The sequence below is a fragment of the Triticum aestivum genome, chromosome 6D, assembly GCF_018294505.1.
Source record: "Triticum aestivum cultivar Chinese Spring chromosome 6D, IWGSC CS RefSeq v2.1, whole genome shotgun sequence".
In the NCBI taxonomy this organism is placed as follows: Eukaryota; Viridiplantae; Streptophyta; class Magnoliopsida; order Poales; family Poaceae; genus Triticum; species Triticum aestivum.
Window position 1 is genome coordinate 488,457,448 of NC_057811.1, and position 27,741 is coordinate 488,485,188.

The following is a 27,741-nucleotide window of genomic DNA, read 5'->3' on the forward strand; positions in this document are numbered from 1 at the left end:
TCTCTGGGCTCTGCTATCTGTTACATGAGCCATAGCACTTTTGAATCGGAGCACATCACGGAGGGTGAGGCTGAAAATACGAGCTTTATCATGGTATAAGCTGGAATGGAACTAACACTAAGGAAGAACTGCGAGAACATGGTGGGGAGCTCCAGCATTAGCTTCGAGAGGTATTGCGTTGAGCATGTCCACCCTCTCTAGAGTGTTGAGCAGAAGGTCATTGGGAAGCATGCTAAGTCTATCTCCATCGCACTTCCATGCGAGTTGCTTCCTTCATTGTATTTTGCTGGAACAACAAACAATCGGCCTTTTTAGGATGGACGTTACGTGAAGGATAAACATCAGGTGCAAAAGAAGCAACACTTACATTGCGTCTGGGATGGCCGTTTTTGCTCTTCATGACTAATCGAATCACCAACTGGCCCTATTGATGTCCCAATGGCCTGCCGCTTGAGCTAATCGGATCTAGCTTGCTGGGTCTGGCCCTATTAATTTAATAAAATGCCTTATTTGTTTCCCCATCCTCATCCCTCCTTTGTTTATTCAGGTCGGCGCAAGGGTGGATGGAAAATCCATCTGTAGAGATTGTTGATACTCTTGTAAAAGATAATATTGTGATCACCTTGAAATAAAAGATACTTTGATGTAAAAAAAAAAGTCGTCAGCTTGCTACGAAAATCAAATCGGGGACACCAACGCTTCCTCTCCTCCTCAACTTGTCTTATATACATAAGAAGTTGATCTCCACTATCCTATTTATCTCAACATGCACACATGCCACATCATCAAAGGCCCGCCACTACATGCATGAGAAAAAGTTTTTCATTATTAGTTGATCTCATGCACACATTTCATCTCACCACACATGCCACCTCATCAAAGGTCCATTCAACATGCATGATTTTTTTTTCCATTACGTTATGCCACTAAGATTCAAAATATTTTCCGACTACACAATAATCAAAGACAATATATAATATTTATTTTTAGCTTTGGTTCATATATTATTAATTCAACAATGAAAGGCTCATAAATCAAATCACTCAAATATATTGCTATCGATTCCCGCAGCAACGCGCGGGGTATTCTCTAGTTTTGCCAGTTTTAGGAGAGAAGGATGCCAATTACAACTTGACGGTGCACATGCTAATGAATGTTGCTCCTTTTCCGAGCCCTCTTGGAATACTAACTGAAATCAATCTCCTTACAGTCCGAAGAGGGGGTGTACCGAAGAAGAAGTGACTGTCCGAATTGCACAAGGAAATCAACTCTTTTTTCGCCTCCGGCTCCCTTTAGATTACCTCGCCCAAAACCCAGCAAGACATAACGCGATTCTTCGTTCGGTTCCATGGTCCTTAGAATCCAAGCGGTTGAGGAGAGTGGTGGTCGCCGGTGGCGGGCGGCTGGGAGAGCTTCGTAGAATAGGAGGTGAGGAAACTGCGTGGGTATGCGCTATGCACCGGCCGAGTTACCACCAGCAAAAGGATTCCTTCTCCACCGGTTTTTTGTAGGTTGTGGTCCATGAACGAATTAATGCGGATTTTGGCATGATTAACCGGCCGGTCTTTCATTGCGAGATACACAAATTTATTTCCCAACAGGCTTCAGAAAAGTATATTACAAAAAAGTGTCCATGTGTGTTAGAAAACCAGCACAGTGCTTATGGCTCGTTACAGGATAAACATCAGTTGCCATGAACCAGGGTTGACCGAGTAGAATAACTAAACACCCACCAAGCAACAACGACCCGCAAAAATTTACCGGAACTATGCATCAGGGTGCGGGCTAAGCTACAATCAGTGTTATCCAAGAGGCGAGTCGTACGTCGGAATGAAGTCAATCATAGAAATTGTCCAAGGAATTAGTTGTGTCCAGAATCCATGGAGAAACTGTAGTCTAGTTTTCTTCAACTGCTGCAGTATAAGATTATTGTTGTGTGAGTTGTCTATTGAAATTGTATTATCTAGATGCGTGCATTATTCTGGAATATTCGTGGCTTTGGCCACGTGGGACGTCGCACCCAACTGAAAGAATACATTAGGAAAGAGGCTGTCGATATTGTAGGGCTTCAGAAAACGATCAAGGCCGATTTTCGCCACTAGGATATTCTCTCAGTCGATCCCCTGAAACGTTTCGCATGAAATCACGGCCCGGCGGCAGGCCACTCTGGTGGCATGCTGCTCGGCTTTTGCATTTCTACGTACGAGGTCTTGACCTGGGAGGTCGGTACCTTTTTCATCGCGGCTAACATCAGAGTTTGCGCGTCGCTACACGAGCTCATGGTCGTCCAAGTCTATCGACCTGCGGATCATTCCCGCTCGGCTGAGTTCTTGGGAGAACTCCAAGCCAAGGTGCTCGCGGTCTCTGCAGCCCAGATTCCCTTGATGGTGGGGGTGACTTTAATCTGATCCACTCGGGAGCTGACAAGAACAATGACACCATCGACTGGCCAAGGGTGGCCATGTTTAACAACGCAATTGCGTCTATGGCGCTTAGGGAAGTGACCAAGACTGGGGCTCAGTTTACTTGGACCAACAAGCAGCTCGCCCCGGTGCGCTCCGTGCTGGACCGTGTGTTCATGTCGCCGGATTGGGAGGTGTTGTACCCGTTGTGCTCGCTCCTCGCAGAAACGCATATAGGGTCTGACCACGTACCCTTGATCCTGTCCTCATGGGAGGACAGGATTCGTCGCAACCCCCGTTTCTTTTTTGAAACGGCCTGGTTTGAGATACCAGGATTCGGCACCATTTTCAGGGAGAAATGGTTGAGTTGGGTGCAACTCATTGGCCCTCAGCGAGGTCCAATGGAGTTCTGGAATGCGGCAGGGGGCCGTCTTCGTGCGAGCCTCAAGGGGTGGGGTGCGAACCAAGGGCGCGACGATAAGTTACTCAGGGCGAGTCTCATCAACGAGATCGCGCGCCTCGACGCCCAAGCCGACTCGAGACCATTCTCTGAGCAAGAATGGGCTCACCGCTACACCCTGGAAGGGCAAGTCGAAGCTTTGCTTCGTACTGAGGAGGAATATTGGAGGTGCAGGGGCGGCCTCAAGTGGACGCTCAAGGGGGACACCAACACCAAGTACTTCCACGCGTACGCGAACGGAAGACAACGGAAATGGCGATCCTGCGGTTGCAATCGGAGCAGGGGCTGCTGCTGCGCCAATCAGAGATTATGAACCATGTCTACGAGTTCTACATCAATCTGATGGGGACCAGACAGGACCAGAGGGCTGGTCTTCGTGCTGACGTCTGGTTACCCTCCCAACGGGTCCTTGACAGTGAGAACGACGAGTTGGGGCTCGTGTTTCTCCCTAAGGAGATCGACGACGCGCTCCTTAGCATGAAATCTGACACAGCGCTGAGCCCGGACGGGTGGCCGGTGGCGATGCTCAAGCACTTTTGGCCTCTGCTGCGCGAGCCCGTCTTTGAGGTGTGCAACGGCTTTATGCGTGGCTCGGTTGACATAGCTAGGCTTAATTACGACGTGCTTACGCTTATCCCCAAAGTGGCCGGGGCGGACAACATTCGTCAGTACAAACCCATTGCGCTAATCATCTTTCCCTTCAAGATCTGTGCTAAAGCTTGTACCACACGCCTCGTTCCGATCGCTCATCGTACCATCAGCCGATCGCAATCGGCCTTCATTCATGGACGCCACATCCTGGAGGGCCCGCCGGCCCTTCAAGAAATCTTACACGAACTCAAAGCACGAACGAACTGGCCATCCTTCTCAAACTAGATTTCGAAAAAGCGTACGACCGGGTCAACTGGGAATTTTTGCGCCAAGTTCTCATCAGCCGAGGTTTCTCACCTGTTTGGGTTCATCGAGTAATGCAGCTGGTCTCGGGGGGCCAAACTGCGATCTCGGTCAACGGAGAAGTAGGGCACTTCTTCCGGAACAAGCGTGGACTCCGTCAGGGTGACCCCATGTCCTCGATCTTGTTCCACTTCGTAGTCGATGTGTTGGCTGCAATGTTGCGGATAGCTACCGAAGCTGGTCACATCAAAGGTGTTATGGGACACCTCATCCCAGGGGGGATATCCCACCTGCAGTACGCGGACGACACACTACTGCTGTTCCAACCAGATCTTCACAGCGTGGCCACGGTCAAAGCCCTTCTTCTTAGCTTTGAGCTCGTGTCAGGGCTCAAAATTAATTTTCACAAATGTGAAGTTCTGCCCATGGGTTTGGAAGCGGAAGAAGGCAGGTGCATCGTGGACTTGCTCAACTGTAAAGTTGGCAAGCTTCCGTTTACATACCTTGGTTTGCCATTAGACGCCAAATGCATCACGATAGATGGCTGGGCACCGCTTTGGACCAAGGTGGGGGGCGGGTTTGTCCGTGGAGGGGCAAGTTTCTCTCCTCCGCAGCCAGGTTAGTGCTCATGAACTCGAGTCTTTCCTCCCTGCCCCAGTTTGCGATGGGCCTCTTCCTCCTGGCGGAGGGTGTTCATGCCAAACTGGACACGCCCCGATCGCGTTTCTTCTGGGAAGGTTCAGGCCCGAAGCGCAAATACCACATGGTAAAATGGGCCGCGGTTTGTCGCCCCAAAGACTTGGGGGGCCTCGGTATCACAAACACTAGAATCCTCAACATTGCACTAATGTGCAAATGGATTTGGAAGATATCCCAAGGGGCGACCGGCCTGTGGGTCGACCTGTTGCAGGCCAAGTACTTCCCGAATGGGAACTTCTTCGAAGGTGCAGCTAGGGGTTCACCTTTCTGGAACGACCTCCAAGCCATCCATTCTGCTTTTGCCATGGGGGCTAAGTTCATCATCGGAGACGGCAGGTCGGCTAGGTCTGGCTCGATTTTTGGGTCGGCTCCCAACCTCTCTGGTCGGAATTCCAGGACTTATACGCTCTCGCCCTTGACCCGGACCAGTCCGTGGCCTCGGCCCTTGCCTCGTCCCCCCCGGCGATCTACTTCCGTCTGGAGCTTAACGGTCAAGAACAAGCGAACTTAGCGACGCTGCTTGCGCTAATCAGCCCGGTTGTGCTGTCCACAACTGTGGACTCGGTGACTTGGGCTCTCACCGCGTCCGGCAAGTTCTCGGTCAAATCCCTATACCGTAAACTCTGCCAAGGACCGACCCTCCCAATGGCAAAGGGGATATGGAAAGCGCGTCCCCGCTCAAAATCAAGGTGTTTTTCTCGCAGCTGTTCAGAAACGGATTGCCCACCTCTGAAAATGTGGCTAAAAGGCAAGGACCGGCAATCAGCATGTGTGCGATCTGTAACGTGGCCGAGGACGCGAACCATGTTTTCTTTCGGTGCCCGCTGGCCCGGTTCGCCTGGAGCACGGTCCGGACCGCGGCTGGCGTCTCCTGGGACCCGAGGTCATCCAACGATCTTACGACTATCCTTGACTCCGTCCAGAGGAGCAACAATCGTGTGCTATGGAGCTGTGTCGGGGCACTGTTCTGGGCGCTGTGGTTAACTAGGAACAAAATAGCTATCGAGGGGATCTTCCCGACTCACCCGGCTAATATCATCTACAAATGCAACTTATTCTTGCAGCAGTGGAGTCCGTTGGGGAGGCGCAAGGATGCTGAGAAGATGAAGCAAGCTCAAGTCCGTCTGCGCCAGGTGTATGTTTTGGCTAGGGAGCCAGCCGCCACTTCTTCGACTTGAAGTGGCCCTTTTGTTCGTGTGCGAGCCTGCGTGCTCGGTGATCTGGCCTACGCGCCATGTAACTCTCGGCTCGCACTCTTTTGGCCGCTAAACCGTAAACTTTCCGCGTCTGTTTGGCTTAAGCATTTCGGTGTCATGTAAGGTGACTTGGTTGGTACGTTGCCTATGTTGTGGGTTTTATTAATTTAAAGCCGGACGCTTCTAGCGTCTTCGTTCTTAAAAAAAGTTGTCTATTGAAATATATACTCCATCCTATTCATATTAATTGTCGCCGATATTTTGACTGAAATTGTGTGTTGAGTAGCTGACGCTGGGTTATTCTTTACTGTTTTACCGTGAATATGAGCATACAAACGATTTATGACCTTTTTATTTGACATATAATAACTCTTTATTGCAAGGTGATCAAAGTAGCGTCATTTACAAGAGAAGCAGTAATGTCGTTGGGTGGTTCATCCATCCATCCAGAACACACCTTACTCATAGCTAGACTAGCTAGATCATAGGGAACAAGTTTGCCTCGCTAGGAATATGCTCAAAAATAATGTGTGGGAAATCACAAGGAATATGATAGTTATCATCAAAGACTATTCAAGGAATATGATAGTTATCATCGTCTGAATCACCTGAACATTATCAGAATTCACTTAAATGCGATTTATGGCCTTTGTTTGCAAGTTGTCTAAAGACTTTCTTCTAGTGTAATTCACTTCGTGTTATTGGTGATACACGCCACCTGATCCTATTCTTACGTGAGTGATGCTCCATGCATGCCGCATGCACGCATGAGATAAGGCTGGCTACAGAATAGCGAGTCTGGCAACAGAACGGACAAATCACATGCGTATCACGAGTATAACTCGAGTTTAAACCGAAGCCTGATCTGGTAGGTTCCCAAGCCAGCCGCCCGGACGCCGCCGCGGCCGCTTCCCACAGGAGTGAGGAGGGCGAGGGGATGGAGATCGACGACCTCATCTCCGAGACCCTCCTCCGCCTCCCGCCGGAACCATCTTCCCTCCCGCGCACCTCCCTCGCCTCCACGCGCTGGCGCGGCCCCTCCCGCGACCCGGCCTTCCTCCGCCGCTTCCGCGCCCACCACCGCCCCCACGCGCCCCTCCTCGGCGGCTTCTTCACCGACTACCCCACCCCCGCGCACCGCAACAACTTCGTCTCCTTCATCCCGACGCTGGATGCCCCCAACCGCGTCCGCTTCCCCTTCCCGGTCGCCGACTTCCCATGCATACTATTCAGCTGCCGCCACGGCCTCGTGCTCGCCACCTCCGAGCATCGGCAAGGGTTCCTGGTTTGTGACCCCGTCACCGGCGACTAGCACCGCCTGGAAGAACCTCCGGGCCTCGACGCGATGAACGGGGCCGTGCTACGTATCGGAGAGGACCATTTCCGGGTCGTCTTGGTGGGCCACGACGAGCATCACACACAGGCCCTCGCCTGCGTTTACTCATCGTGGACCCGTCAATGGGGCAGTGTCATCTCCGCACCAATTCCACCCGTTGTTTCTATAGTGACCGAAATTCCAGGTGTCCTGGTTGGGGATTCCATTTACTGGTTGTCTTCTAGGAACCCGGATCACCCGACTCCCATTCTTGAGTTCAATTTGGGTACTCAGAGCCTCGCCGCGATACAGCTCCCGGTGAATATGTATGGACAGGGGAATCATAGCCTCTGGGTGATGCGGGCACAGGATGGTGGCCTTGGATTCCTCTTCCTGTGGGGCACCGATGCATCATCTATCGATCTAACAAGACAGCACAACACACATGCATCAACCTATTGTCATATCCCATGATAGTTTTGTAAGTCCCAACGATCACCGGCTTCACTCTGAAATTAAAGGGAGACATAACTGATTACACAAGAAATCATATTGCTTAACACTGAATTCAAGGAATTTTAGACATGATAAGTGGAATACCGTCAATAAACGAGCATAGTACCCATACTCTTGCAACCCATTTGCACTTGTTCCAGCCATTTGCCCTATAGGTGATTGGTATTGTGCTAGTGGAATGTCATTCTCTCTTCTCTATGAAAAGAAAACCGAGCAAATGTTAGTCTTTTTAGCAAGTACTCTGGTTAGATAGGTGGAAGAGATTTACCGGATGAGTTTGATTTTTTGGCACAACTTTATTTGTCTCCTTCTTCTTTTTATTGGGGTGCTGGTTGTCAAGCCATGATTTCTTTCGTCTCGAATTCTTCTTCGGAATTTCTTTTTTCTTTAGGCAAGCGGCCTGTAGACAATCCTCTGGTTCTTTAGATATATCTTCAGTTGTGCATGTAGTAGTAGGAGCTTTTTCTTCAACTTGCTTCCTAAGAATCCTCAAAGCATCATCTACTAGTTTGATGCACTCTTTTGATGCAACTGCTTGGGAAGCTATGCCATGGAAATCATGCATGAAAAACTTCAACTGTTGCCTATCTTCCGATCTAGGGTCTTCCAAAACAATGTTTCCATGACTGTTTTGAATAGTTCCACTTCGTGCTTCTCGAGTCCATCGCTTCAAAATATAGTGGCCTGGAAGATATTTAATATTCATGACATCAAGGGCTTTCAAAGCATGACTACACAATATACCAACTCTTTCAAATTGCCCACAATTGCATAGAACCTTTTGCTCTCCATAGTCTACTAGAACTTTGCATTCTTCTTCATATGAAAATTCTGGGTCAAGACTTGCAATCGCAACAGTATAAACATTGTGTTGTACCGATGGCTTGATGTATGCTGAGATGGATCTTTCATATTCATTCTGAAAATCTTCAAATATGCATGGTGTGTAAACTTTGCTCGCTTGTATTACCATAGGAGTCCTCATTCTGACTCTAGGTAATTTTTTCCTAGACTCATATTCCTCATTTACCTCATTATCTCTTTTTCCTTGCACAACCCTCTCTACGTGCTTGAAAAACCGAAGGATGTCAAGAGCAGACTTTAGATGGTCTTTCAAGTCACTGTTCAAGCTCTCACTTAATTGTGTGCTTCTCATGCCTATAGTGTAAGCATTCCTCATGTAACATCTTGCCCATTTCTCTTTTACTTTGTAGATGTTGTCTAACCAAGTTTGTATTTCCACATTGCTTCTTATGGAATTGAAAGCGTCTTCAAAGGCTTCCTCTTCCTCATACTTGTACATGCAAGCACTGAAATCAGCAAGTACATTTGGTCCATCCTCATCTTTTTTCTTATGAGGTAAGTGCCGGATGGCATTTTGCATTATGTGAAAAGTGCACAACCCATGCCATGCTTCGGTAAATACTGCCTGAATTGCATTACCCGTTGCTACATCTTGATCAGTAAAGATTGTCCTTGGTTGTTTTTTGTTATGCACTGATAGGAACGTGTTGAACAACCATTTGAATGATTCAAATGTCTCATCATATAATAGTGCAGCACCAAAAATGACCATTTCTCTGAAATGGTTGAAGCCAACAAACACACCAAAGGGTTTGTACTCTTTGTTTGTCCCAAATGTTGTATCGAAGGTAACAACATCACCGAAATGAGCATAGTCAATTATCATCCTTGCATCAGCCCAGAAGATATTTGCTATATTTTCATCGCAATCTAGTTGCATGTCATATTCAAATGCAGGATTCTCATTCTTTTTATCTCTAAAATACTTGAGCATACTTCCAGCTTCACCATACATCAGGTCCCTTTGTCGCTTGGTTCACAAGTGGTTCTTGCGATCACGACATGTGTAGCCAAGGTTCAGTGGACCACCAACTTGTCGACTTGCTAGCTCATGGGCTTTTCTAGGTACAATCCCTGAATCATCTGTTGTTTCAATTTCAAATGCTTGCAAGGCCGAAATCTTCCTCTGTGATGGCATCAAGTGGCTTGTCCCAGGTAATTGCAAGACATGGTTGTGTTCAACAACTAACTCATGCACCTCATAATTTCCTGCTTCTCGATCTATAGTAATTCCCATTCGAACATTGCAGCCGGTCCTTGTTTCTGCACGACGACGCTTTGTACTATTATCCCTTTTGTCTTTTCTTCTGTAGCCCTCATTGGAACAAACATATCTTGCTGAAGTGATTACTCCATCGAGTTTGCTCTTGTTTTCATAATTTATCGTTACATCAAAACCAATATGACCTCCATAACATGTCCAAAAGTTCCAAGCCTCTTTTGTGGAATTGAATTTCATACCAATCTGAGGCATCCAACTAGGAACCACATTTTTCCTATAAAAATTACACATAAATTATTTGTTTGTATGTTTACACTACAATCATAAGGTGATATGACCTGAGAATTTAACAAAACTGTCGGTACCTGTTAGCATCCTCATTAGAGCTAGTCATATTCCTTATTAGACTTTCTCTTCTTTTTTGTTGCTAGGAGAAGGACAACAAAAGGGAGATCATATGCATTAATCTCCTGTAATGTTTTGGAAATCCCAGGTACTTGATGAGCAAATCATCTATCTTACAAGTAAATATTTGAATATATTCATGCATTTTATCTTGAGCTTGTCCAAAACAATAGAGATCACTTCTATTAAAATTATTTTTTCACTCTAACATAATCTAAAAGGTGCAGAAAATAAGTTTTGCATCTTGCCCTTATCATCCTCCATTTAAGAAAATAGTACCATAGTAAACTCAATCTACAAATTGTGTGCCTTGAGAATATGAATACAGTTAGAGCATATGTCACATACCTTGAGATTAATTGTCTTCTTTTTTGTTGCTAGAAGAAGGAAGGCAAAAGGGAGATAATCTTCATCGCCTACGGATCAGCTTGCCTTGGTTTCGCTCTGAACATGGAGGATGATCAGAAGAAAGATAGGGCAAAAGGGAGTTGACCTGCGCCAGGGTTCGGCTCCTTATCTTGCCTTGGTTGCGCTCTGAACACGAAGGATGATCAGAAGAAAGATAGGGCAAAAGGGAGTTGATCTGCGCCAGGGTTCGGCTCCTTAGCTTGCCTTGGTTGCGCTCTGAACATGGAGGACGATCAGAAGAAAGATAGGGCAAAAGGAGGAACGAGCAAGATGAGCGGGACAAATGCAAAGAGGTCGCTGTTTGGCGCCAAGGCGATTATCAGGGTGTGTTTTGTTTGGCGCCAATGTGACTATCTTCGTGGTTCTGTTTGGCGGCAATCCTGCAGCCGTAGGAGATTTTGTACCACATAATTAGCTGTTTGTTTCCATTTATTAACAGAATCAAGTGGGGGTAGTGAGAGTCGTCAGATTTAAATGGACGGCTAATGTGAGTTGGTACAGTACCCGTGCAGTAATAACGTGACGTCAGAGGAGCCGAACCCAAAGGATCGGTGATGGTGCTGCTAATTCATGGGTGATCACAAAGACTATTCAAATGGACGAGCTACTTTCCTTGAGCACGGAGGAGGAGAAGAGGAGCCTGTCGTGTAGGGGAACGCGACAGAAAACGAAAATTTTCGGTATAGCGAGCACACCCAGGACCACTATGGAGACTGCATACAAGGTTTGATCTGATCCGTACCGACTCGAAGCGCAGCGGAAGAAGAGTCGGTGTAGATCGTCGGTGCAGATCCCCGCAGCTAGGATTTACAACCTCCCAACCGCGAGGATGTACTCCCTCTCCGGACAGCCCTTCGGGAGGCGGTCGGACAGTCCCCCGGACAATGTCGCGGACAGCCCTTCGGGAGGACCCTCGAAACTCGGACGGAGACTCGGACAGCCCTTCGGGAGGACACTCGAACAGCCCCTCGGGCAAAAGATCGAAACTACAATCTCTCTACGGGGTTGCACACATACGGTGTCAGCTATCCGGCAGGGCTTCGCCGTCCAGAACTAGTTCCTGCCGGAACCCAGACAGCTTTACGGCTCTACGAAACTCTTTTCGTAGGAGGGAGAGAAGAAGCCAGATAATGCATGGCATGTGTATGAGAGCAAGGGATGAGCTTTGGGCTGCCCACTCCTCCTCTATTTATAGGAAAGCCAAGGGGTAGGGATGGCTCACAAAAACCCAAAATGCCCATGCAAATGACACACATGAAGGGCATAATGGGGAGGGAAGTGGAGCTCCATGGAGCCCCACACATGTGGCCGGCCAACCCCCTCGGGGGACCCCCATGAGGAGCATGCTTGGCCCCCAAGCCCTTCTAGAAGCCTTTTGGAGATATCCCAAAAGGTGACTCACCATAAAATATCCCAAAAAGCACTTTCACTATTCACGACGACATTTTTCAGCGTCTGTTCGAACTGAAAATATTTATGTGGGCTTAGAACATTTCCAGTACCCACCAAAATTATTTTCAACGCGTTCCAAAACAATTCTGGTTTAGTGAGTTTCATCTGCGAAAAGCATCTGAAGTGGCTCCGGCAGCTCCGGAACATTGCCGGTTTTTATCTCAGAAAATTCCAAAAAGCTTCCAGAATGATTCTGGCATCCTCCAAGAATTATCAGGCATGTGCCGAAACCAATTTGACTTAATGGTGTATCCCGAAACAACTTTTCGGTATCATCGAAACTTATCCGATGACCTCTCTCTGCGGTACGATTCCGCTGTCCGAAACTTTTCGGTGTCCGAAACTTTTCGGTGATTTTCTCTCAGACTCCCTGTCTAGTATTCAGCAGATAGATGACCCTTAAGCGTGTGACCCTATAGGTTCGGTGAAGTATAGACATGACCCGGAACCCCTTCCGATCAATGATCAACATCGGAGCCGTGGACACCCATATTGACCCCTATACCCACACGAATGAATATTCGAGTGAACCTCCAGTTGCAGTGAGCTATTCCTGTTGCTTCGCGATATGTCACAAACACCCGAGGTGAGATTTATTGCATGCCCATGGACGAACAATTTGTCCACCATGCAAGTTACCTCGTTACCGGTTTTGTTCTCTTTTCTCGTTTCCGTGTTCCGGCATCCCAGTGATCAAATCACAATGTGTCTGGCCAGACGATGATGGATACCGTTACACCGAGAGGGCCCGAGTATATCTCTCCATCGTCGGAGGAGCAAATCCCAATCTTGAGCTATCTTGTTACTTCCTATACTTTTCCGTGAACCCGAAAGCTGCCGTAATAGCCACCCAGTTACGGATGACGTTTAACAAACCCCAAAGTTCACGAAGCAAGCACGAAGGAACTTGATACTCTCATGGTCTAAGGAATTATGCAAACATTAACTATCTCAATGATATTAACCATAAACTTGTGACGAAGGTATCTCATAGCACAACATCAATCCGGGTTGATTCAACACAAGCGTTCTACCAAACTTGTGCCCTCAAAATTGCCGGCATAGTCATGCCCATGATCAGGAAACAGGATCATCATGCAATACTTGAGCTAGTCTTAGAGGCAAGACTAGGAATATATTTTACCGTTTATAATACCACACGTGCATATGAGTTCCCTCCGAGCCTCGTGGATATTGTAGACTCGAGAATCATTGCAGTTATAGCATGGATCATAAACATTCATTACAAACTTGGAGATACAAAATAACTGTTATTACTGCCTCTAGGGCATATCTCCTACATGTCGATAGAAGGGCTTGTTGAGGACCGTAATGTGGTGTTCCTCAGAACAGCTATCGGCCACTTTATGGTGCATCTTGAGTCACTCTGGTCATCGAGGTGCAAGGAACTTTCCGAAACCGACATCATACATGTGTTTCATCCATTAATTCACAAGTGTCTACACCGCAGATAATAGCACAACTTCATGACACAGGTATAAAAATCTTCCTATAATGGTTGATATAAATGTATTTCACACCTTTAAGTCTTTTCTATTTTGCGGTGACCTTTTAGTGGTATAATAAACATATGTAAGTTGGTTCTTTTAACTGCTTGATGATTTCTCAAACACGCAGTGATGTTTTCTAGTGTTTTGTTCCAATACTTGTGTGGCACAATTGTTTGAGATGTTTAGGATCTTGGTAAACATTCTTTGGTCCTGGCTAGTTTCATTTATGTTTGTTATGCCATTATTTCTGCTTCCCTAACCAATGGGTCATCAGTGTTCTATTTTCTCGTGATTTTTTTTAATAAAAGTATGGGTGTGTGTCCCTTCTTCGGGAAAAGAAAAAATGTAGCATTTTTTTCTAATATACCCATGACATTACTATTATTTATCCTGCACAACATGGTTTGAGTTAGAGCTAGAAAAAAACAAATTATCAATTCATGCTATGATTCGTAGAATAAAGGAATGAATAAATTCTAAAATGGTTTGTATAATAATTGAACCAAATATCATGTTTCATGCATGTTGAGGTGTATGAGAATCATATAGTAGTCTTACTAGTGCATAGCTGCATATATTCATGCCTGCTCAATTTATGTATAATCATTGCAGTATTTTTCGCAGCATGCCCCTTGCCCAGTCTTGATATCTAACTAGCCATTAGCCTCAAATATTGTTTGTCTGGTCCGTTGTTGTTGTTGTTGTTGTTGTTGTTGTTGTTGTTGTTGTTGTTGTTGTTGTTGTTGTTGTTGCGCGGTTTATTTTTCTTTGTTTTTGGCCGGTATAGATATTTAATCTTACGTATTGAATCTATCATCCAAATGGATTACCTCACACCTATGAAATCCAGTGAACATCAGAAATTCGCTTTGGCACATGGGAGCGCGTGCTCCAGCCACCGAGTATTTGTTTTTAAAGTGTGAAAAATTGCAAACAAAAATTTGGCGCGTCATTATATGTGTGCACGTCAAGTTTTGGAGAAAACCAACTTTTTTTGGCTTGTGTAAAAAAGACAAAAAGATGTGTTGTGATAAGCATTTTTTAACACCGGATTTTATCTTTTTCACACACCACACATAACTTATCGGTTTTTGGCGAAACGACTTTCTGAGCATGAACACATAACTTCGAGATGCACGCGCCAAATTTTTGTTTGAATCTTTTTTGACATTTCAAAACACGTTTAAAACATATTTATGTCAACATTATGGATTTCCAGCCTGATGCTGGCGGTTGATGTCTGCGTGCGCAGACCTCGGTTTCTTGCCAAGTGCATGGATTTTTTACTCAAGGGGTTGTGTCATGGAGGGGACGACAACATTGAACTTCTATTAAGGAGCAGAGATCCCAATTTCATTCAACATGAAATTGATAACGCAGGGGTGCCGCCCCCCACGGGTTTGGCCTGAAATTCAAAACATATGACAATCTTGTTACAGTTCAGCAACACACAGCTACAGCCAGAAACTTGTCCAAACCCTTGCAGAGCATCACAAGCTTGCTTTATATATGGATTTATGGTACATATTGTCTCTAATTATAATTCCCTACATTGAACCTCATTGTAGAAGTACATTATGATGAGTGGTGATGTTGAGTCTCATAAATGGCATCCTCCTTTGTCATCAAATTCTTGTAGTAGTAGGGAGGTCCGATTGCGATACACTGAATCTCTGATCACTATTCTCACCAGGCACCACCTCTTTCATCTTCCTCCAGAAAGGCATGTAATAGATGTTGCCACTGAGGGAGGGGGCGCAACCTGGTCTTCAAATCCTTCATCTTTGCTTGAATTGGCAGTGAAAAAACTTGGTGGGAAATCTGGGAGCGTTGCATCGCTTTCCAGGTACTGCATAACGAGCCGCATACATGGCCTTTCCTTGGGGAGCGAGTGGGAGCATAGGAGTCCAAGTTTTAGCACTAACTCTACCTCTTCAGTGACATGGTCTTGTTCTAACCTTGTGTCCATGGCATCAATGAGTGAACCAGTTTGCCATGTATTGAGCACCCAGTCTGCTAGCACCATAGGTTCACCATGGGCATTCGCCTCAATTGGCCGTCTTCCACATGCAACTTCCATCAGGAATATGCCAAATGCATACACATCTGTTGCCTTGGTCGCCTTCCCGAGCCTAGCCAGCTCAGGAGCAATGTAACCCCAGGTGCCTGCCACACGCGTGGTATGGGCGTCGGCTTCATGTCCGTGCAACCTTGCAAGGCCGAAATCACCTAGCCTTCCATTCATTCCATCATCAAGGAGCACGTTGCTCACCTTGATATCTCGATGGATAACAACCTGTTCCCAGTCCTCATGCAAGTAGACAAGGCCAGCCGCAACCCCTTTGATGATGTGAAGCCTTTGATCCCAGCCCAGAGTTGGCTTATCCTTTTTATGCAAATATGTATCAAGGCTACCGTTGGGCATATAATCATAAACCAAAAGAAGTTCATGCCTGTGGCGGCAGTAGCCAATCAGTTGGACAAGGTTACGATGGCGGAGGTGACCAAGAATGGCGATTTCAGCCATGAATTCTTTCATCCCCTGCTTTGATTCTGGAGACACCCTCTTGATTGCAATAGTCTCCTTAGGGACACCCAGCACACCCTTGTAGACCTTCCCAAATCCTCCTTTCCCTAGGAGTGCCTTTTTGTTGAACCCGCTGGTGGCAATAAATAGATATTTGTACGTGAAAGATTGCAACACCCCACAGTCAATTTCCCATTTTTCGTGTGCAGGGGCTTTCTTCAACCACAACTTAACATTGTAGGAAAAAATAAGCACAAGAAGAACCAAGACAATGGGAACCAAAGTGACAATGGGAACCATCAGTAGGAGTGGGCTGTCCTTTTTCGGATGCTCTTCTACAGGAGGATTTGGCAGGATTCGGGGGAGATCAAAGGGGTTTAGTGGTGGAGCTTGTCCATTTTTCATGAAACTCCATCCTAGAACATATTGGTTGTAATTTGTTTGCCCATTTGCAGCAGAGAACCCAGCATATACATGCTCAGAGTTTGACAGCAAAGGTGAGAGATTGACAGTGGACGATAACTGTGGCAGGCTCAGCGGTTTAGACCGTTTGACCTGATCATGGAATTCTTCTAAGGTGACATTTAGCTTTTGCTCCGTGCCATTATAGTGTATCCACACTTGCATCGGTTTGCCACTGCTAAGTTTGGTGCTTTCGAACATGCTGTTAGCCCTGTGGGAGCCGGTGGTATGGTTAACGGAGACTAAGTTTTTGACATCGATATCAACAAGGTAGTCGTTGATGTAGGTGAGCTCGATTGTAAAGGAGAATCGGTCACCTGAATTGGAGCTGTTACCTCCTGCATCACTGAAACCCAGCTGGCCCTGAACCACTGAGTTGTTGTGCAGATGTTGCAGCTCCATGGTGGAAGAGAGCACGAAGGCCATGCCAGGAGCCCCTGAGGGGCTTTCTGTAGTGTCAGAGTTGATGGCAAACACGAAGGTTGTCGAGAAGGAGGTCCCACCACCGCTGGGGTTGCTACTGAAATCAAGGGGCCTGCTGTAGAAAGCATCCCCTTCTGTCAAGGTGACGCCACCGGTGAGCCTTATAGCACGGCCTACCATAGACGCTTGGCCACTCAGCTTCAGATTTGCCTCGGAGAAGCCGTTGAAGGTGAGTTTGTCGCTGCTGGCAGTGTGCTTAAATGCATGGAGGTTAACAACAATGGTGAGGAGGAGGAGGAGGAGGAGATGGTTACCCATGTCCATAGCTGAGTTACATGGACACTGAAGTATATGCCTGCTAATTAATGGAGGTGGCAGGAGCCCAGAAATTGTGCGGCCCAAGAATGCTCAAGATAACAGAAGACTAGAGCTGGCCGCAGGGACCAAGTGTGTGGTTGGAAACAAGAATCTTGGACTTCTTCCTGTTGCGTCTTGGATGGGGTTGTGAACAGATTTTTCCAATCAGTTGACAGTGAAACCCAGACTCCAGGTTGTCACCTATACTTCAAGTCGTCGGGGTTGTGAACAGATATTTGTTCTCTGTGGTGGTATGAATTTGCCACCCACCCGGAAAATCACCTAAACTTACCAGCACGACTTAACCTCCATCATGTTTACTCTAGCACAGATTTTGCACTATATATACCTGACTGCTTTAGTGTTTCCTTCACTCACTGCCCTACAGCTCAAGCTAGTTAGTTTACCTCTTTGGCAGAATGTTTCCTGTCTCTTGGCACCCCTACCTCCCTGTTCTCTTCTTCCTCTGTCTTGCCGACCACCTCCACACCTCTGGTGTTATCGCTGGTACAAATGAGCTGGTCTATAATGGCTTTTCAGCTGATCTGAAGCTTGACGGCAAAGCTTTGTGGATAGATGACCTGTTGAGTGTAACCAATGGCCCAGGTGGTACAAGCGGCCATGCTTTCTGCAGATATCCCCTAAGCTTTCAAGATAATCCCGGTGGTGCTATCTCCTCCTTCTCAACTACGTTTGTGTTCGTCATGGGCTTCAAGCAGTATAAAGGTAATGGGATGGCCTTCATACTTTCATCCACCAGTGACTTACCAGATGATTCGCCAGGCGAGTACCTTGGCCTCCCGCATTCTAACTTAGATGGCCATGCTTTCTTCGCCGTCGAGTTCGACACCGTCTTGAATCCTGAGATCGGGGACATCGATGACAACCATGTTGGGATTGATGTCAACAGCTTGGCCTCAGTTGAATCCCAAACTGCTGGCTTCTATAACTTCTACGGTGAGTTCCAAACTGTTGTACTCAGAAGCAGTGAACGAATTCAGGCGTGGGTGGACTATGATAGCAAATCATACCAACTGAATGTTACCTTAGCACCTTGTCATTCCTTTATTAAACCCCAACTTCCGTTGCTGTCGACCACTGTCAATTTATCCTCTTTGTTGTCACTGGGTCCAGTTTACGCTGGGTTCTCTGCATCCAGCAGAAAAGTCTCCTCCAGCCATTATGTTCTAGGCTGGAGTCTGAAGCTAGATGGGGTGGCTGGACCACTTGACTACTCTGTTCTCCCTTTTGTCACTGAAGATGAACTTCAACATCGGGCCAAATTCCAACTTCCCAGCCATATGAACATTTTAGGAGCGCCATCAATTGTGCCAGCAGTCATATTAATAGTTCTTGCTATTCTGATCTGTCGGCGCCTGAGAAAGGCAAAGGAAGATGATGAGTGGGAGATCAAGTCTGGGATGATGTCTTTCACGTACAAGGAACTAGTGACCGCCACCGAAGGCTTCAGCAATTGCACCCTCCTCGGGAAAGGGGGCTTTGGAAGGGTGTACAAAGGGGTGCTCCCTACCACCACACAGCATGTGGCCATCAAGCGGGTGTCGCCGGAATCAAAGCAGGGGAAGAAGGAGTTCATGGCGGAGATCGCCATCCTTGGCCATGTCCGCCACCGAAACCTTGTCCAACTGCTAGGCTATTGCCGGTACAAGCAGGAGCTGCTCTTGGTCTATGACTACATGCCCAATGGCAGCCTTGATAGGTACTTGTATGACAAGACTACGCCGACCCTGGATTGGGCTCAGAGGCTTCGCATCATCAAAGGCGTAGCTTCCGGCCTCTACTACCTGCACGAGGATTGGGAGCAAGTCATCATCCATCGGGACATCAAGGCGAGCAACGTTCTCCTCGACGACGACATGAATGGGAGGCTTGGTGACTTTGGCCTCGCAAGGTTGCATGACCATGGAGTCGATGCCCACACCACACATGTAGCAGGCACCTGGGGATACATTGCCCCTGAGCTGGCCCGGCTTGGCAAGGCGACCAAGGCGACCGACGTTTTTCATTTGGAGTGTTTACCATAGAGGTGGTGTGCGGGAGAAAACCAATCGGCCCGGCCAACACCAGTGGCGGCCTTCTTGCGCTGGCGGATTGGGTACGTGGCACATGGCAGGGTGGCTCGATCGTCGACGCCGTGGACCCTGAGCTGAAAGATTACGACATGGTGGAGGTTGAGCTTGTGCTGAAGCTTGGATTGCTGTGCTCCCATTCGCTGTCCAAGTCGCGGCCATGTATGCGTCTAGTCATGCTGTACTTGGAAGGAGGTGCAAGACTTCCAGACTTCCAGCCGGCTTCTCTGGTCACTGATGGACATGAGGATGAAGAGATTGATCAGGCTTTGTGTACATCTGCAGCTACGACTGTGACCATTCTGTCTGGAAGGTGATACTTCTATTGGGGAGTTCATATCATCATGCAAGCTTATCACCAATGTTTATTTTAGATCTTTGCAAGTTAACCTGCTGGATGCGCGGCCTCGGGGCCGGTGTGGTGTGTTGCTGATGTTTGTAAGCATGTACTCCCTCCGTTCCTAAATATAAGCCTTTGTAGAGATTCCACTAGATAGACTACATACGGAGCAAAATGGATGAATCTACACTTCAAATGCATCTATATACATCCGTATGTGGTTCATAGTAGAATCTCTACAAAGACTTATATTTAGGAACGGAGGGAGTGGTAGGGTGTCAACTAGGGTTGCTTGAGTGGTAGAGTCGTTGGGGCACAGCCTCGAGGCTGGCGTGGGCTCGTTGTATTGGTTTTCGGCTGGTTTCCCTTATTGGCCAATCAATTTTCTTCTTCTATATGAAAAGTTAGAGCTCCTGCTGGTTACTCAAAAAGAAAAAAAATCACCGGGAGCTCTGGTGGACTTGTGTCACAATGTTACTTGTCCAAGGGCCGAAAAGCTCTAGTTGCAAGTTGCAACAATTAGAACGAAATTTGTTGGCACACTCAGAAACAAACTGGACATTCGTAGTACTGATAATGTCAGATTTGCAGTTTCTTTTTCCACCAGAAAACTGGATTAATGTGTATAGATTGTCGGTGGAAGGCAACAGGGCATCACAGAACTCCCTGTCATACATACTGTTTTGAAAGATTTTCCACCACAGCTGGAGCCAGAAGCGTTATGTTCCGTTGTCTTTATGATAGCAGAACCTGATCCTATCCGGGATCCCATGGGAGCTGGAGCCAGAAGTGGCACTATCGTTGGTCGTCGACGACTCGACTTCGGGGGGAAAATGCCGGCCTAATTACACTGTTCGTTTCATTGTGCAGTTGTCCCTAGTAGCTACCAGATGGGAGTTGTTTTCTATGGCCGGCCCAATCTTTCTCTGTGTAAGTGCCCGGGTTCAATGTGTGTGGGCCAGCGTGGGTCACCGCTACGAAACTCCAATAGCTCCCTAGAAACTTATCATAGAAGTCGTTTTACGGGATGACTGTATAATTTAGGAAAGTTGTATGACACCTGCTTTTCTCAGTTCCCGTAAATATTTCACCATAACCTACAGCCTGCAAGTCAGTGACATGTAGCGCATGTGGCCAGCGTCATTGGCGGCGGCAGGACCGCAGCGGTGGTGGTGTCATGGCATGGCAGTGGCCCGGGACCGCGGCAGTGGCGGCGCGAGGGTGTCCGGTGTGAATGTCTACGCAGTTTCAGGGCGCCAAAATTGTATGAGAAGATCCTGTAAAACAATTAGGTTTACGGGAGCTGTTGGAGAGCTATTTTCGCCTCAACTTTCCGTAAATAGTAGTTTTCTTTAAGAGCATCTCCAGCCGCCCCCCCTCCCCCCACCCCCCCCCCCCCCCCAAGTGCCACCCCCAAGGCCACTTTCTATGCGCCGACATCGTAAAAGGGGCAAAAAACAGCCCAGCCATGCCCCCCAAGCGCCCCCAAGACCTCATATTAGCGCCGGCAAATCCAGCCCAAACCCAGCGCGCTGGGGGGCTCCTGGGGGCGCCGGCGGAGGCAACGGCCAATCCTACTCCTCCACGCATTCTTTTTCCTGGCCCACTCAATCACTTTGTGCCTAGCGATTTTTCTGAGGACGCCAACGACTGAAAACAAGGGTTCATGAAGGCGCCGGCGGAAGCGTTTTGCCCCCCAGGACGAGCTATTTTCGGTCCGGCGATTGTCCTGGGGGGGCTCCAACGGCTGAAGATGCCCTAAGGATACAGAAGCTATTGGAGTTTCTCTTAGGCCATATACAATGTAAGATGCTTATAGACAAACAAAAGCGGTGTTTCTTTAAGCACGGGTAGTTATTTGTAGAAGGTAGAAGCTTAATTAGGCACTCTTGTTAAAATAAGCATTGACACTTGAGAAATTGCCTAAGCACCTTGCATTGTACAAAGGCCTTGCAGGCGGGTTTTTAATAGCATTGCACAAACCCCTGACTCGTGACACGGACAGATCCATCCAATCTGAAAATATACATCTATATACTTTACACTTTAGCTCCGCAAAGTTACCAATGCATCGATATGTGCACGCTGGTCGTTCTTGAACCACCCCCGCCAGAGAAGAGCATAGTCACGTCTCACGGCAGGCCTTGAGAGTGAGGTTGAGAGAGGGCATCGCCTCCCTGAAGTCTTTTCTATTTTTTGATTTAATTGTATTGGAGTTTTCTTTCACCTTGTATCGGCTCGGTCTTTTTATACTTTACATATAAAACGAGGCGTAATATGTTTCGTGGAGGATCCGGGCGCCTGCATTTGACTTGTCGGGAAGCGTGGAAAAGTCACCACGCGGCTGCGGACGCGGCCACCCCCGTTTTCTGTGGCTCCCCAGGGATGTCGATTAGTATGCCGCCCGCGTTGTGCCGCGACAAGCATGCCTTGTGAACCCCTACTTGTCGCCCTCTCCATTTCTTCGATCTGGACTCGTATGAATTTTCTTGGCACGTGCAGCGCCAATGGAGACTTTGACTCTGCTCTCTGGTCAGTCGTATGGCCATCTTTGCTATGGTCTAAGAGCATCTTCAACAATCGCCCAACGCGCGGGCGTTAAAAAGTATTTTGCAGTGCGCCCATCGTTTAGTTTGGAGTGGCGGACAGCGCTGGCTCCAGCAGCCGCGCTAAAATTTAGCGTGCGCGTGTAGCTCCAGCAGGCGCGCTAAAATGTAGCGCGTGCTCTCGCACGAACACTCACTGGTAGAAAAAAGGCCTTTAGTCCCGGTTCGCAAAGGCCTTTAGTCCCGGCTGTGCAACCGGGACTAAATATGCGCGACTAAAGACCCCCCCTTTAGTCGCGCCTCTTACGAACCGCGACTAAAGGCTTTAGTCCCGGTTCTCATGGCTAACCGGGACTAAAGGCCTCCTCCGCAGGTTTAAACCTGGTATTTTTGCGAAATTTTTTTATTTTCAAATTTCTGAATTATTTTAACCTCTAATCTCTAATCACCACCCCTCATCACTGCTCAATTTATCCTCTAATCTCTAATCACCCCTCATCATTCCAAATCATCTAACTTCCCGGACGGTCACCCATCCTCTCACTACTCCAGCCTGAGCACGCTTAACTTCCGGGTTCTATTCTCCCTCGTTTCCAAGTCTGCACTTGTTGTTTTCCTGACAATAGTAGGATGTCAATTCTATTAACCCTCAGGAATTTAGCTTGAGCATGAAGTGACACATTTCACTGTTTGAGTTTGAAACTATTGTTTTAAAAAAACAATAATTATTTATTAACACTAATATTTCTGGAATAATTAGTTTGACCATTGTTTGACCACAGTTTGACCAGATTTGACCAAAATTTAAAAAAAAACTGAAATAATTATTTAGTAACACTAATATTCTAGAATAATTAGTTTGACCATTGTTTGACCACAATTTGAATTTTTTTGAATTGTTTGACCACTAATATTCTAGAATAAAAGCCCCGTATCTTTTTTTCTGTTAGGTTTTTGAGGATTTTGAAAATGTTTAACGGGGTTCCCCCGGTTAAATTTGGATGTAACTTTTCGAGTAGATGATTTTTCATACAAAAAACTTTTTCATCCGAGTTCGTATGCAAAAGTTATGCCCATTTTAAGAAATTCCAGCGAGATTTTGCAAATAAAGTCGAAATTCATATTTGTTAATTTTCCCAACAACTAGACCACATATCACATGAGAAACTTATTTTATTTTATTTTTTTGACATTTCCATTATTTTCTTTTGGTTTTTCTAAAACTGAAAAGGCGGTCCACGGGGGGGGGGGGGGGGGGGGGGGGGAGTTTGATGGGCCCTTTAGTACCGTTTGGTCTGGCCAACCGCGACTAAAGGACTAACCTTTAGTCCCGGTTGGTCTGGCCAACCGCGACTAAAGGCCTTCGGGCCAGCCTGAGGACCTTTAGTCCCGGTTGGCCAGCTGTCGACCGAGCGCGTTGGGCCAGATAGTTGGTCGCGGGTCTCCTCCCGAACCGCGACTAAAGACCCCTTTAGTCCCGGTTCGATTATTTTGGGGACTAATGGGGGCGTATGGAAGCCTCTTTTTCTACTAGTGACTCTGGACTAAGTTGCATATATATTTTTTATAGATAAAAATGATACATAGTTCATCTCATAGCATAGATAAAACGATACATAGATATTTTACATAGTTCATAGCATAGATAGATAAAACTATGGTGCAACTACATAAAAACTACAGTGCAACTACATACTACGGTGCAACTAGAAACTATGGTGCAACTACAATCTACTCTGAGTCGTCCTCATCATCATCATCATCCTCGCTGATGTTGTCCGAGGTATCGAGCCAAATGTCCTCCCAACGAAGATCATTATCCCCAAAGATCAACTCCCCACTTGCTTCAACGATATCGCACTACGATATCGCCAGTGCCTTCCGCCGACGCCTGTCTGCCCGCTCCGCGCGGCGCCTTGCTGTCCTTTCCGCCCAGTAGGTGCGCTCATTGGCGACGTCCTCCGGGTAGCGCCGGCGCCACTCTGCCATGGCTCGCTTGTCCTCCTCGGCGATGAGGAGGCGGCACTGCCGCCGACGGTGCTCCGCACGGTCCTCGTCCGTGATAAGACGAGGCGGAGGGGCGACGGCCTGCGCCTGCTCGCGCGTGTGGACGTCGCGGAAGTTCATCTGCGACGGAGGCCTCTCTAGGCGTCACGCCGCCGCGTCGTATGCGCGGGCGGCCTCGTGCGTTGTCCCGAACGTGCCGAGGCTGAGCCGGATGTCGCCGGACCGGATCTCGGCGTAGTAGGTGCCGCCGGGGCGCTCGCGGACGCCGCGATAGCCAGTCGATCCCCGGCGGCGCGGCAGCATGGTGGCGCGGTGGTGGCGGGGCGAGCAAGCGGCAGAGGGAGCGGGGAGAGCGCGCGTTGCAGCGTGGAGGCCCGTGACAAGCACCGCAATTTACAGGCGCGCCGGAAGCGGTGCGCCAAATCTAGCGCGCAAGTTGCCGCCTTTTCCCACGTGCGCTACTTTCCCGCCACCGCTGGAGTGCGCGAAAATGTCCCGCGCGCGCTAAAGTGACAGCTTACCGTACGCGCGTCTTTTGGCGTCGCTGTTGGAGATGCTCTAAGTCGTTATACCAGTCTTAGTATTTCAAGACTTTGCCATCCTACACTTGTTCCAAATTTCAATCACTCCTAAGATATTCCAAAGAGCATTCACCTCGGTCAGTTTCCATATAGCTGCGTGGTACTCTCGTCACTTGGCACAGGCAGACGAAGAAGGGGACTAATGGGTATGCCCTCCTCCATTCCCATTTTCTTCCTCCTCCTCTTCTTGAGTTCATTCTGCAAACCCGATGATACTCTTACACACACAAAGCCACTATTTTCTGGCGACAAGCTCGTCTCCAAGGGCGGGGACTTTGCCCTCGGCTTCTTCTCCCCACCAAGCTCAAACACAAGCACATACATTGGTATATGGTACAACAACATCCCTGAGCACCCCGTCGTCTGGGTCGCCAATCGCGATAACCCAATCGTCACTACCTCACCATCCACGAAGCTCGCCATCACCAACGAAGGTTGCGACATGGCGTTGTTCAACTCCGAAGGCCACACCATCTGGACGACGTCGAGCAACATAACCACCGGCGCCCGAGACGACGCCGTGAGAGCATACGCGGTGCTGCTCAGCTCGGGGAACCTGGTCCTCCGGTACCCAAACGGCACATGCATACGGGAGAGCTTCGACCACCCGACAGACACCCTCCTCCCGTCCATGAAGTTCCTGATGAGCTCCAAGACGCGGGCCGTCGGTCGTCTCGTCGCATGGAAGGGCCCGGACGACCCGTCCTCCGGCGATTTCTCCTTCAGCAGCGACCCCAGCTCGCCGACACGAGAAACTGCTCGTGTACTGCATATGCTTACGCTAACTTGAGCAATGACGGTGCTATGGCTGATCCGTCAAGGTGCTTGATCTGGACTGGTGAGCTTGTCGACATGGGGAAGCCCATCAACTACAGCGAGAACCTGTACCTCCGGCTTGCCCACTCTCCTGGTAACATTCACGCTGTTTCAATTTTAGGCTTCTAGATTTTGTTTCTTTCGACACGAGAAAGCTTGTCACGTTAGCAATGTTTTGATGCAGTAATCCTGACCACGTACATTTTTGCAGGTCAAAACAATATGCTAAATATTGTCCTGCCTACTATAGCATGCTTGTTGATACTCATATGCGTAGCACTTTTCAGCATATTCAAATTAAGAGGTTGAACAATAAAAAAAGTCCTTGTTTTCGAAATTCGGATTAACTGTCCACTGCTAAGAAAAATATGTATTGATCTTTAGCAGGAAAACAAAGAAAGGAAGAAATCCAGAGGAGACGGGTGCTAGGATACTTTAGCTCTTCCAATGAATTTGGAGAAGAAAATATAGAATTCCCATTTGTTAGTTTTGACAAGATCGGCGCCGCAACAGATAATTTCTGCGATTCCAAGCAAATCGGAAGAGGAGGTTTTGGCAAATTTTACAAGGTAATAACATAAGTTCTGCATCCGTGATCATAGTAGTAGCACATGGTTTTCTAAGGACTCTGATTATATTAGTAAAAATTAGTTGCCTTCATCATTTCGCAATCTGAGTGACACAATCGTGTAGGGAATGCTAGAAGGCGGCAAGGAAGTTGCTATCAAAAGGCTCAGTGAGGGTTCGTGGCAAGGTGTAGAGGAGTTTAAAAATGAATTAGTTCTATTTGCAAAACTGCAGCACAGAAATCTAGTTAGACTTCTTGGTTGTTGTATTCATGGTGATGAGAGGTTACTGATCTATGGATACTTACCTAACAAAAGTTTAGATGCCTCCCTTTTTGGTATGTTCCAAGTTTTTCTCATATGTTGCAAAGAATTACTAGATTAACCAAAAGGATATTCATGACGACTAGCTTCATTTCATATTGATTTTGCAAGATGCTTCAAGGAAATATGTGCTTGATTGGTTCACACGGTTCAAAATAATCAAAGGAGTAGCAAGAGGACTTCTTTATCTCCACCAAGACTCAAGATTGAAAATAATCCATAGAGATCTCAAAGCAAGCAACATCTTGCTGGATGTGGAAATGAATGCTAAAATATCGGATTTTGGTATGGCAAGGATATTTGATGGAAATCAGCAACATGCAAACACTACCCGGGTTGTTGGGACATAGTAAGTAACTAGTGTACTTGCCAACCTTGGCATTAGTTTTTATGCCCCAATTTAACTTATCTTGCAATTTCTTTGTCAAAATGGTTTAAACAGTGGTTACACGTCGCCGGAATATGTGATGGACGGTGTCTTTTCTGTAAAATCGGATATTTATAGCTTTGGTGTTCTTCTCTTGGAGATTGTAAGTGGATTGAAGATCAGCTCATCACAACTTGAAGTGCACTCTTCTAGTCTTACAACTTACGTGAGTATTGAGTAATGCACATAATTTCAATAGCCCAAAAATATATTACTTAACTAAAACTTCATTATATTGATTTAGGCATGGAGTTTATGGAAAGATGGAAAAGCAATAGAATTGGTGGACCCTTGTCTTATTGAGAGTTGTCCACTTCATGAAGTTGTACGGTGTATTCATGTAGGACTACTGTGTATTCAAAATCTTCCAGATGACAGGCCATTTATGTCATCCATTATATTTCGAAAAGTTTAACGTCCACACGTGTGGGCGTCTGGCAACTCGCCCACACGCATGGATCCTCGTCCAACCAATTCTGCACGAATCTTGGCGCGTTCTAGCAGTTTTGTGTGCCACGTAGGACTAAGCTGGTGTGTGGGCATTCATCCGGTCGCCCACACATCCTTTTTTCACCACACAGGGGCTGGTGTGTGGACGTTTAGCAATTCGCCCACACACTAGTTTCACGCACGCATAGGGGGCTGGTGTATGGGCGTTTATCACTTCGCCCACACGCCCGTCTCATAGCCCACACCCAAAGCTGGCAGTTGCCATGTGTTTCTGCAGGTATATGGAAACTGCCCTAGTTTTGCTTGTAAGCAGATGGCAACTCTTTTTACCCGAGTTGCCATGTGTTTTTGCATGGTACATGGCAACTGCCGTAGCGTGCACGTAAGCATATGGCAACTCTTTCTTTTACATGGCAACTGCCCTAGCGTGCTTGTGAGCACATGGCAACTCTCTCTTTTACCCGAACATGTTTTTTTGCCA

General features: G+C 47.3%; 3 protein-coding genes and 1 pseudogene across 3 annotated transcripts; 3 read left to right on the plus strand and 1 right to left on the minus strand.

The window, feature by feature from the left end:
• Positions 1–14,791: 14,791 nt before the first annotated feature.
• Positions 14,792–17,118, minus strand: LOC123142230 (L-type lectin-domain containing receptor kinase SIT2-like). Its single transcript, XM_044561222.1, has one exon. It carries the CDS (start codon positions 17,078–17,080, stop codon positions 15,050–15,052), a length of 2,031 nt encoding a protein of 676 aa, XP_044417157.1. The 5' UTR covers positions 17,081–17,118; the 3' UTR covers positions 14,792–15,049.
• A 303-nt stretch (positions 17,119–17,421) lies between these two features.
• LOC123146281 (L-type lectin-domain containing receptor kinase SIT2-like) lies at positions 17,422–19,844 on the plus strand (annotated as a pseudogene).
• Positions 19,845–24,695: 4,851 nt separating this feature from the next.
• On the plus strand, positions 24,696–25,422 carry LOC123142797 (S-locus-specific glycoprotein S6-like; the record flags this gene model as incomplete). The annotated part of the gene is made up of 1 exon (XM_044561546.1): positions 24,696–25,422. A coding segment is annotated over exon 1 (603 nt), but the record flags the coding sequence as incomplete, so codon positions are not given.
• Positions 25,423–25,429: 7 nt separating this feature from the next.
• Positions 25,430–27,511, plus strand: LOC123146282 (G-type lectin S-receptor-like serine/threonine-protein kinase B120). Its single transcript, XM_044565906.1, has 7 exons — positions 25,430–25,587; positions 25,705–25,797; positions 25,881–26,062; positions 26,187–26,397; positions 26,495–26,732; positions 26,826–26,976; positions 27,055–27,511. The coding sequence occupies exons 1-7, from the start codon at positions 25,482–25,484 to the stop codon at positions 27,223–27,225; spliced, it is 1,152 nt and encodes a 383-aa protein (XP_044421841.1). The 5' UTR covers positions 25,430–25,481; the 3' UTR covers positions 27,226–27,511.
• The last annotated feature ends 230 nt before the right edge of the window (positions 27,512–27,741 follow it).